Genomic DNA, 10226 nt, shown 5'->3' on the forward strand with positions numbered 1-10226 from the left:
TCTGGCGTGCCCAAGGGACACAACTCTGCACAGCGAATTGCAGCGCTTTAGACGACTTGGCCATCCATGCCCCCACTAACTTTACGCCTTTGTAAAAGTGACTTGTATTTCACAGATAACATTACCAATAGAGACGAGGAGGCTTGAAAGGTAACTTTGACATTGCAATGTTACGACATCTAAATTAAGAAAATAAGAACTAAGAAAAAACAATTTCAAACAAATTACATTTGTGCTGAGGGCACGTTGTTTGAAGTCCTAACAACTGACACTTACCTGGTATAACTATGAGGCAATAACACACATTATTATCAATATGTTTTGAAATAACCGAGTTCATAAAGATTGCATGTGCATTGGTGCAAATTTCACTTCTTGCGCATCAGTGTATTGTTACAGTCATCCGAACTGAATTGTTGATGTCATTCGAATTTTATGGTCGGAATGACGTTAGACCAGAAATAACGCCATAGCTGAAGATTGTTGATATCATCCGACCAATTATTGTTTCCTAGGACAGCGGTGCAGATCAGTGTATTTTTCTACAGGGAAGCTCCAAAGGATGAAGAAATAATGAGTAATAAAGAAATGATTAAACTCACATATGTGTCATGCTGATTTCACAAAACTTGTGTAAGAATTCATGTCTTGCCCTCACTCTCGCTCGGGAAGTCCAAAAATACTGACACTCAATTAGTACTACACACGTGCTTGAATAATAATCTCCATCACTAAAACATCAACCAGTGAAGATCTGGGTTAGAATAGGTCTTCAGCAAACCCATCCTTGCCGTAAGAGGCTTATGCTTTTCATAAGAGGCAACTAACAGGATCGGGTGATCTGGCTCGCTGACTTGGTTGGTGCATTTCATCGTATCCCAATTGCTTGGATCAATGCTCATGATATCAATCACTTGATTTCTGGTCCGGACTCGATTATGTACAGATCGCCGTCATATAGTTGGAATATTGCTGAGTGCAGCATTAAACAACAAACAAAACAAAGAAAAACACTACAACATCTATATACTGTTCTCCACAGAGTGAGCCTCCACAGTAAAGGGCACTGTTCGTATAATCTCCGGCATGCTGTCATCACTATAGCCGTGGGCCTTCCTGTAGTGGATCTGCAGACACTGCTTGGTGGTGTAGGCAGTGCCACAACCCTCATGCTGGCAGGAGAAGGGTTTGATCCCAGAGTGAGTTAATAGATGCACTTTCAGGTTGCTGCCGTCCCGGAAACCCTTCCCGCACCGATCACAGAAAATTGCAAATTCCTGCGTGTGGGTTTTGAGGTGGCGTTCGAGTCCCATCTTACTGTTGAAAACCTTGTTGCACTTCTCACAGGAGAATCGCTCCTCGGAATGGTTCCGTCTTATATGATGTTTCAGCCTCCACGAATTTTTGAATGTCGAGCCGCATACGGAACAGGTGCTTGCTTCGATGTTATCCTGTTTGTGGACTGTCTGTATGTGACGGTTGAGTTGTCTGGCATACAGATAATCCCGTCCACATTGTTCGCATTTGTATGCCCCCATGCCTCCATGTTCATTCTGAGCGTGATTGGCAAGGTGGGCATACTTATGAAACACTTTATGGCAGATTTTACACTTCTCTTTCTTCCGAGTTATTCCTCTAGGGTGGACGATCCTCACATGCTTGATGTAGTTCACGTTGCTGTCAAAGTCCAGATTACACCGATGGCACTTCAACTCATCGTTGGATAACACAAGATGTTGCTGATCGTCCATAAATGCCGCATAAAACTGTATCTCTTCCCCCTTTTTCACATTCCGACGGGTGATGAAATAAATCTCCTTGTCCGTTTGAACATAATACAGATTGCTGTCCACAAACCGTAAAGTTGGCATGAGAAACCGGCACCAGTTGCTGTTCATTTCATCCTCCGTCGTCAGAAATGTCTGAACCTCCTCCTCCCCATCTTCATCCCCTTCTTCGTCGGGTCTGACAGGATGGTTCAGACGGGGCTGTATGAACCATATGTACTTGAGATCAGTCAGACATTGAATACTCTCATAGTCAATTTCTTGCCCCATCACAGGACCGAACGCTGTCCCTGCTAGGATCTTCTCCGCTGCATATATGGTATATCCTCTTATGGTCTCGCTGATGCCCAGGTAGAACTGGGAAGGCAGGGAGGCATATGATAAGATGTGGCTGTTGGTGGAAGTCAAATTGTCGGGGATGAAAGACTTGGGATTTTCTATCACACATAATCCTTTCATATGGTTCAACCTGCACATAGCACACTGAGTGGCCATTTTAATTTTCCTTCCATCATCTTCTAACGGCCTTTTCAGATTTTTCAATTTCTTCAGAACATTTTGAATGGATTTATTTTCAGTTTTCAAACGTTTCAGATTCAAGGTTGATTTTGAGTTTTCATCACTCCTTGAACGGAGCGATTTCTGTTCCTTGAACGATTCCAAACTGTCCTGGTCTGAATCAGGCTCTGCTTGACCAGCCTTCATTGAATCAACTGTGTCGTCATCGGATACATCCTCCTTAGACTCTTTGTCCTCCTTGTCCTCAAGTCCATCTGTCCCGCAATCCTCTTTTGTCTCTTCTTCCCCATCTTTCTCAACATCATCTTTATCGTTCTCGTTACTTTTATCAACCTCTTCCTCCCTCTTCTCAACATTGTACACCTTATTGGAAGGGTTCTCACTCACTGTTAACTTCATATTCTGAACTGTTGTCAAAACACGAACCCCGTCCTCAGGATTCGTAATCTCGACATCATTCAGCTTCAGCAAATCTTCAACAGCCATCGCGGACAGCAAATCGATTTCATGATTATATGCAATAAGATATATCAAGTTATCCTCCTCCTGGCATAGGTTACGTACAGATATGTTGTCGAAGTTGATTGCGAACATAATAAAAGGCTTGGCGTTGCTGGTGCTGGTCACTCCACGACCACTGACTGGACCACTGAACTCAGTCATGTGACGTGGTGATATATTGTCTGAAAAGTTGTCAAAATGCTGTATTGGTAAATCTGTGGGATGGGATGAAAACTGATTCGGCTGTAGAAAAGGTCGAACTGGTGATTCAAATCTGTGATGAGTTGGAGGTAGATGGTTAGTGTAAATCGGATTGAAAGATCCGTATCGCGGTTGTCCCACAGGTTGGAAAGGAGGGGTCAAGGTCATGTCCATTCCATTCCAAGTTCCAAACGAGGCTGGATTGCCTTGGAAACCAGTCCATTGGTCCATTGTCTGCAAATAAATATTGTGTAAAAATAAAACTGTTAATCATATTTTATGCAGCATTTTGAAGCAATAGTGATAAAGAAGACAGGACTGAATAGTTAGATTCAGATACTTTCACCTTTTTAAGCAAATGTTTGAAAAAGTGAGTGAGTGTGGTTTTACGCCGCTTTTAGCAATATTCCAGCAATATCACGGCGGGTACACCCGAAATGGGCTTCACACATTGTACCCATGTCAGTGTACCACTAGGCTACCCAACCGCCCCTGTGTTTTTTAAAAAGACACCTGTATCTGTTCTGAAGCAATGCAAGACATGATGGAATTTTAAGAATAAAACAGGTTTAATCCCGTTGTCATTGTAAGTTTTAGTAGAAGCTTCTGAAATTACTTGTCAAAGTTTACCACTTTGTTGAAGAAACCCAGTGGATACTGTCACAATTAAAGGGACACAACTCTCGACCAGCATCTTAACCAATGGGCTATCTGTATCATGTAGGAACTGCATGGATTAGCATTAGTGAAACAACTGAAATGAGAATTCAAGTATTTCTTGCTTATCATTTCACCCCGACAACAAGTGAAACTACAATATGCCACCATGTCCAATTGAGTTAACTCAATTCATTTAAACCTAATGTTACTGGTATATTACAGAGGGCATGACTGCTTAAAATCCTGGTCGAAATATCAGCGGAGAGGGATATCAGCTTAGAGACTACTGGTCAAAGCCATGCTTTCTAGTGACCAGGCCACTTGAGGACTAAAATCACAATTCACAGACATTGATTGACTTAAGCAATTAAGGCCACTTGAGGACCAATCACAGACATTGATTGATTTAATGGGCTGATTCACCAACTAATGAAGGAATGTTTGAAATGTATAACAATGTAAATGTAATAATGCTATGAATATCTACTATGGTTGGTTGGTCTGTTGTTGAACGCCGCACTCAGCAATCGTCCAGCTATATGACGGCGGTAAAATTACTATGGAAGTGCATGACAGAATATATGAGAATTTAGTGCTGAATAAATTATTAGAAACATATATATTTGTATCTTTTATGGTCTATACTGGTCAAAGCAATCCGGTTTCAACCATCTTGCTTTAAAATGAACGGGTCATTCAAATTTCAGTATGGTTTTTCCAAATTTGGGATATAGTCCTCAAAATTTGGGTACACACAGCAATTTAAAGCATGAATGCTCCAAAACAAGTACTAAACTGATGAGAATTTTAGGTACGGGTTAGCGATTTTAGTTGTGTACAAACCTGCAGTGGAAGGGATCGTCTAGTATCCACCCCACCCTCACCCCCCGACCATACACACTCTTACGATCCTTAGGGTCAGTTGTGAGTTGGGGTATGAGTTAGCTTTCTCCCATCAACTATCAAATTGTACCAATGTTAATCAGAGGAAACTCTTGTAAAATCAATAGGACAATGGCTACCACACATATGCATTAATGTATTCAGTTGGGTGTTGATCACAAGGCATACTAGGTAAATGAACACCAATTATTTGTGATAGCGCCAGTGGTTCCATGGTAAAGTATTGACTAATTAAGCTTACTCATCAGCCTATCTTGTCTTCAAGCAGGCAAAGCATGGTTGAACCTCAGCACGGAACTAATTAAATCCGAAAAAGTGCATCCGGTTAAGTGTAGGACTAAATAACTGACAATCACGTCTAAAACACTGGCAATCACAAAATTGCACTGAAAGACCAAGACATTCAGGCTGCAAAACCGTTTGTTAATAACAATTATCTCAACTCGAAAACTAAAACACATATAACAGTGAGACATTTTCTCTAAACAGACAGATACTGATAACTCGGGTGTAATATAACAAGTTATTAAAATCAAAATGTCAAATATTCCAAGGTCCCTCCAATATTCCATGAACCGTGCTGTACATTAGACAATCACTGTCATGACATCAAACACACCTTTGATCTATGTGACGGGTTTATCTCTGGCAAATGCACTTAACGTTTAAGTCCATGCATAGTCCTACAGTGTCTGTGGTCATTAACATTGTTGACAATTTCATACTTCTGTAACACCCTCATACCGGAAGTGGAATAGCGGAAGTTGATAGGGGGGGAGTAATCTGTGTTTGAAAACAGAACATTTTCCCAAATCTCCAACATTATACATGTGTGAATATTAATGTTCAATAAACATCGGTTGTTGTTACACAAAATCGTATTGTTCCAAGCAAAGATGGAGTAGTAATCAAATATAAAGACGATTTGTTACGAAAAAATATCTTGTCGATTATGTAGATTCTCTAGGCCTTGTTCTCATTTTCTCGCAAAAATATTGCCGATGTAGATCTAATGAGATTGAATATAAAAATCTTGCAATATTTTTTTAATGGTAAATATAATTATGTTTTTCGCGGATAACTTCAGTGCTTTGACATGCATTACAGAGAGTTGTTCTAAATCATAAAATTGTTCTTCTCAAAACACAATGAGAGTCCAAGGGGAGTAACTCTAAATTCGCTCTCCAAACGTTGCCGGTACGCGCTCCGCCATTTTCAAAAGCGTGATCAGTGCGGAATCTTTGTTTACAATCCATCGCATCTAGACCTTGTATGTGGAGATAAAGGTTTGAAACATAACGGAGGTAAAGACGGAACATCACCATGTCTATTGGTGTGCCTATTAAAGTTCTGCACGAGGCAGAAGGCCACATCGTAACCTGCGAAACAACCATGGGTGAAGTGTACAGAGGAAAGCTTGTTGAAGCCGAGGACAATATGAATTGCCAAATGGCTAACATCACAGTTACTTACAGAGATGGCCGAGTTGCACAACTAGAAAATGTTTACATCCGTGGAAGCAAGATTCGGTTCCTCATACTTCCAGACATGTTAAAAAATGCTCCAATGTTCAAGAGAGTCCAAGGCAAGGGTGGCGGCGCAGGAAGAGGAAAATCTGCAATTCTTCGTGCACAGGGTATAAACAATGCATTGGTTTCGTTTATTGAATGTATCATTTATAGTTATTATATGAATTTTGCGATAGTCAATGCTCCTTTTCGCAGTGAATGTTAAAAGAATGCGAGAACTCGGTTCTTGCATATCTACTAGGCCTAGTTGCATGCTGTAGATCTACACACTTCGTAAGATAATCATGGCTATGGTGAATCCACTCAATCCAGTTAACCATAATATATACATCAGTGACATTTTCAAGTTTATTGCGTTATGAACAAGTGAAACAAGAAAACAATGGTGTTGCCCATTGTTCAAATGTTTTGAACTGCAGTCAAGTTTTACACAATTAAGAAGTATCAGACATGTGAAACTACCAAACTATTATATCCTTTTAGTGGACAGGGATGATCTTATTTGCTCCTTTAGATCATTAGGCTGCCATACCACGGGATGTCAATTGGGCCCTCAAAATCAGTAGAGGTGGTGAGGTAGTCTAGTGGTTAAATCGTTTGCTTGTCATGCCAGGACCGTTGTTCAATTTCCCCCTGGGGTAAAACGTGTGAAGCACGTTTCTGGTTCCCTGCCATGATGTTGCTGGAATATTGCCAAAAGCTGCATAAGACCATAAAAACTCAATCACTTAAATTTCAATACTGACATGAATGATCATATAAATGTCTGATTTTCTGTATACAGGGATGTAGCTTGGCACTAGGCCAAGTGGTTTATCTGATGTAAATGACTTTCTGAGGGCTAGTAGAATATTAAGCATTTTAGCATGTTCAGGGTGGATTTATGTCACTTTTTATTATTATTATCATTAAATGTTTGTTGCACTCTGGAATGCATATATTTCTAGATACAACACCCCTTGAAACTCTGCAGTCAACAATTAAGTGTGTTAAAAATCATTCCGGCTACTATTCCTAACTTAGCATTAATTTCTGTCAATTTTGTGTTATTTTATGGACTATTATTTCTGAGCTCACTTGACCAAACATAAATTTCCTTGCCTCAGCTTTGGGTTAGTGGTTAAGATCATAGGCATGTGTTAATATTCATGATGTTAAATCTAGAATCGAGCTCTGAAATATTATTTCTAAATCCCTGACAGGGGACAACGTAAATATGACGACCTTGTCCTGAGAATCTACGAGTTCTAGTTTTCACCACAAATCTAGTTGTGTTTTAGGAAACTAGTGGCATCATTTCCCTGAAGATAGTATACAAAAATTTATGTTTAATATATATGGGTAGGATATGTTAATTACCTGAATGAATCCATTCAATATTGATGAATAAAAAAGTGTGATAAATTTGACATGCATGCAAACAATTCATATCTTTTTCATGGTTTGTGGATTGGCTGTGAACTGATTACATGGTAGCTATATAGAAAAATGATTAAAATCAAAATGAGTTTACTACTTAGCTTTTGATAGGTGTACTGTGATATTTCAGGTTGCAAAACTATGTACTATTTGTAGGCATGGGTATTGGATGTTTAAAGTGTTACAATAGTTTACAATGCACAAGGCCGTATTGTGATACGTATCACCATATATTGTATAGTTCTATATCATTTGTATATTTTGAATTCAGAAGCAATCTGATACATTTAGGTATGAACTGAAATTCATTTATGTTCCAAACAAGATGCTGGTACAACATAACGTTTACTCAGTCAATAAATACAAGCCGTCTTGGGGCCACGGTTGCATGCCCTGGGGCAGCGAAGGCATTTGCCAAGTATATGACATTAAACTTCTGATAAAAATCACTATTTGAAATCACCCGATATATCTAGCATGAACAAATTATATTGTGATAATATTGTGGAAAGAATGAACATCAATTTTCCGATAATACCAAACGCCCAATACTAATCAATACAGCATCTCTCAACAATAAAGGTTATTCAGTATGCCACCTGAACACAGAATATTCCTGTCAAAAGTCGAGCAGTATATTTGTAATTTGATATTTGTTTGAGAGACTTGAATCTACAGGCAATACCACTTGTTAGTTCAAACCAATTATAACGCTTTTTACTGATATTTAACCATTACGATTTATTCTGACATTTTCTAATAATACCAGACACCAGCTCTATTTTAACATTGTAAATGACCTGACTCTGTAGCCCTTGCTTTCTCTATTAACAAAAGTCCTCCTTGTACTTAGTTCCCTAGCATATGCATGATACATGATTTTTATGTTGCCCTTGTATATTTCAGCTGCCCGAGGGAGAGGAAGAGCTGGTGGGCGTGGCAATGTGTTCCAGAAAAGACGTTGATCATTCTCTATTTCAAACTAGCCAAGATGGCGATGTGTTGATTTTCTTTAAGACATTACATGAGGCCATGATCATGGCCAGTTCAATCATCTACACTGAAGATGTGGAAATACAATTGATAATACATCAAGAGAAGTTTACTGCGTTCAGTACAGATATATTTGTCTAATGCAAACACATGATCATGATACATTGTATATATATGCTTTCTAAATCAAGGTTTTGTCATTTCATCACCACTTCATTAAACTCATTTAATCTATACATGTTGCTGTGTTCTTTTTCTTGGGGTTTTCATTGCATGAGCAACACTTTTGATCCCATTTTTGACTGAGCAATTAGTCCCTCTGGATTTGTACGAGCATCGGGCTAACAAGTGACTGTTTGTATACTCTGACATAAAATAGTCCCCATACTCGCTCTCTTCAGTGTCCGAGTAAGTCCCAAGCTTACAGTGCTCATTGAAAGCTTTGTTGTTTAATGCTGCACTCAGCTATATGACAGCGGTCTGTAAATAATAAAGTCTGGACCAGACGTGGGCACTGGTGGCCCAGTCGTCTGAGGTGCTGCGATTTGCTGTGCAGAGTTGCGTCCCTTGGGCACGCCAGAAACCTATGATTGTGGGTTCAAATCTCGGTTCGCCCCGATTATGTTTCTAGGTTTGTCAGCACCATACCCGTGCTTGTGGGTTTCACCGAAGTGGTAAACATCTGAGACCTGCATCACTTCGGGCCTTCCTCCCACATTAAGCTGACATGCCGCGATATAGCTGGAATACTGTTAAAAGCGGCGTTAAACCCAACTCACTCACTCACTGGACCAGGCAATCCAGTGATTGACATCATGAGCATCAATCTAGGCAAGTGGGATATTATGACATGCTTGTCGTCAGAGGCGACTAACAGGTTGAGTGCTCAGGCTCACTGACTTGGTGGATGCATGTCATTGTGTCCCAATTGCATGGATCATGCTCATGATGTCAGTCGCTGGATTGTCTTGTCACTTGATTATTTAGCGTGCAGTGTTAAACAACAAACATATTGAAAGAGATAACTTATAAAGATTGGGTGGCAACTATGTGTGTTTCAGTTGATTGTGTTATGATCCTGTGATATTGATGGTTTCATATGTTGCCAAACAATGGTTTGACAGGCACAAATTTCATACATGCTGTTCAATGGCTGGAATAGTACTTAGTGAGACCCTAGTTTCTCTTCAACAATGATTATTGTCTGCAGGGACAGGGGTAGCCCTGTTAGGGTTGGTGAGGCAAGGGTTCGAATCACCACATAGGTACAATATGTGAACCTGTTCCTAGTTACCACTCCAGTAATATTTCTGAAATATTACCAAGAGCTGCTTTGACTTGTGTGTCCAATGATGAAATTCCATATTTCTTAACCAGGCTAATGCATTTTTAGAGAGAGACCACTATTTAATAGGACAATAGATAAGTATAGGTGTCAATAAATATAATATGTCAATGTACTATGTGAGTAGAGTTTTGCTGACCTCAAATGGCGTTTATCAGTGATGGCATCATCCATATGGTAGTACCATGACAATATTACATGTTGATGGTGTTGGTTGCATAGCATACATGTAGCTATATGGGGCAGGCCTGTTCCTGGCCCTCTCGACAGGCAGACCCCGCTACACAGAAATTGGTCAACGTTTCCCACATAGCGATTTGCTGTAGGTGTCCCCCTCCCTCTCCACAGACTGACCCGGTTGACGGAAAT

The 10226-nt window shown here is 39.9% G+C and overlaps 2 protein-coding genes across 2 annotated transcripts; one reads left to right on the forward strand and one right to left on the reverse strand.

Annotated features, from left to right (window-relative positions):
- LOC139455812 (PR domain zinc finger protein 4-like) lies at positions 1 to 5306 on the reverse strand. The gene is made up of 2 exons (XM_071237360.1): positions 5191 to 5306; positions 1 to 3242 (listed from the first exon to the last, which is right to left on the reverse strand). Exon 2 carries the CDS (start codon positions 3237 to 3239, stop codon positions 1023 to 1025), a length of 2217 nt encoding a protein of 738 aa, XP_071093461.1. The 5' UTR covers positions 3240 to 3242; positions 5191 to 5306; the 3' UTR covers positions 1 to 1022.
- Positions 5307 to 5746: 440 nt separating this feature from the next.
- On the forward strand, positions 5747 to 8734 carry LOC139455814 (small nuclear ribonucleoprotein Sm D3-like). Its single transcript, XM_071237361.1, has 2 exons — positions 5747 to 6207; positions 8426 to 8734. The coding sequence occupies exons 1-2, from the start codon at positions 5895 to 5897 to the stop codon at positions 8482 to 8484; spliced, it is 372 nt and encodes a 123-aa protein (XP_071093462.1). The 5' UTR covers positions 5747 to 5894; the 3' UTR covers positions 8485 to 8734.
- The last annotated feature ends 1492 nt before the right edge of the window (positions 8735 to 10226 follow it).

Source organism: Haliotis cracherodii, unplaced genomic scaffold, assembly GCF_022045235.1.
Source record: "Haliotis cracherodii isolate W230 unplaced genomic scaffold, xgHalCrac1.p SCAF_11, whole genome shotgun sequence".
Lineage (NCBI taxonomy): Eukaryota > Metazoa > Mollusca > Gastropoda > Lepetellida > Haliotidae > Haliotis > Haliotis cracherodii.

Bases quoted from the DNA above. Each gene is read 5' to 3' on its own strand.
- LOC139455812 (XM_071237360.1), bottom strand. From the start codon at position 3,239: ATGGACCAATGGACTGGTTTCCAAGGCAATCCAGCCTCGTTTGGAACT.
- LOC139455814 (XM_071237361.1), top strand. From the start codon at position 5,895: ATGTCTATTGGTGTGCCTATTAAAGTTCTGCACGAGGCAGAAGGCCAC. The intron at 6,208-8,425 runs GTATAAACAATG...TGTATATTTCAG, and splicing joins TGCAATTCTTCGTGCACAGG to CTGCCCGAGGGAGAGGAAGA.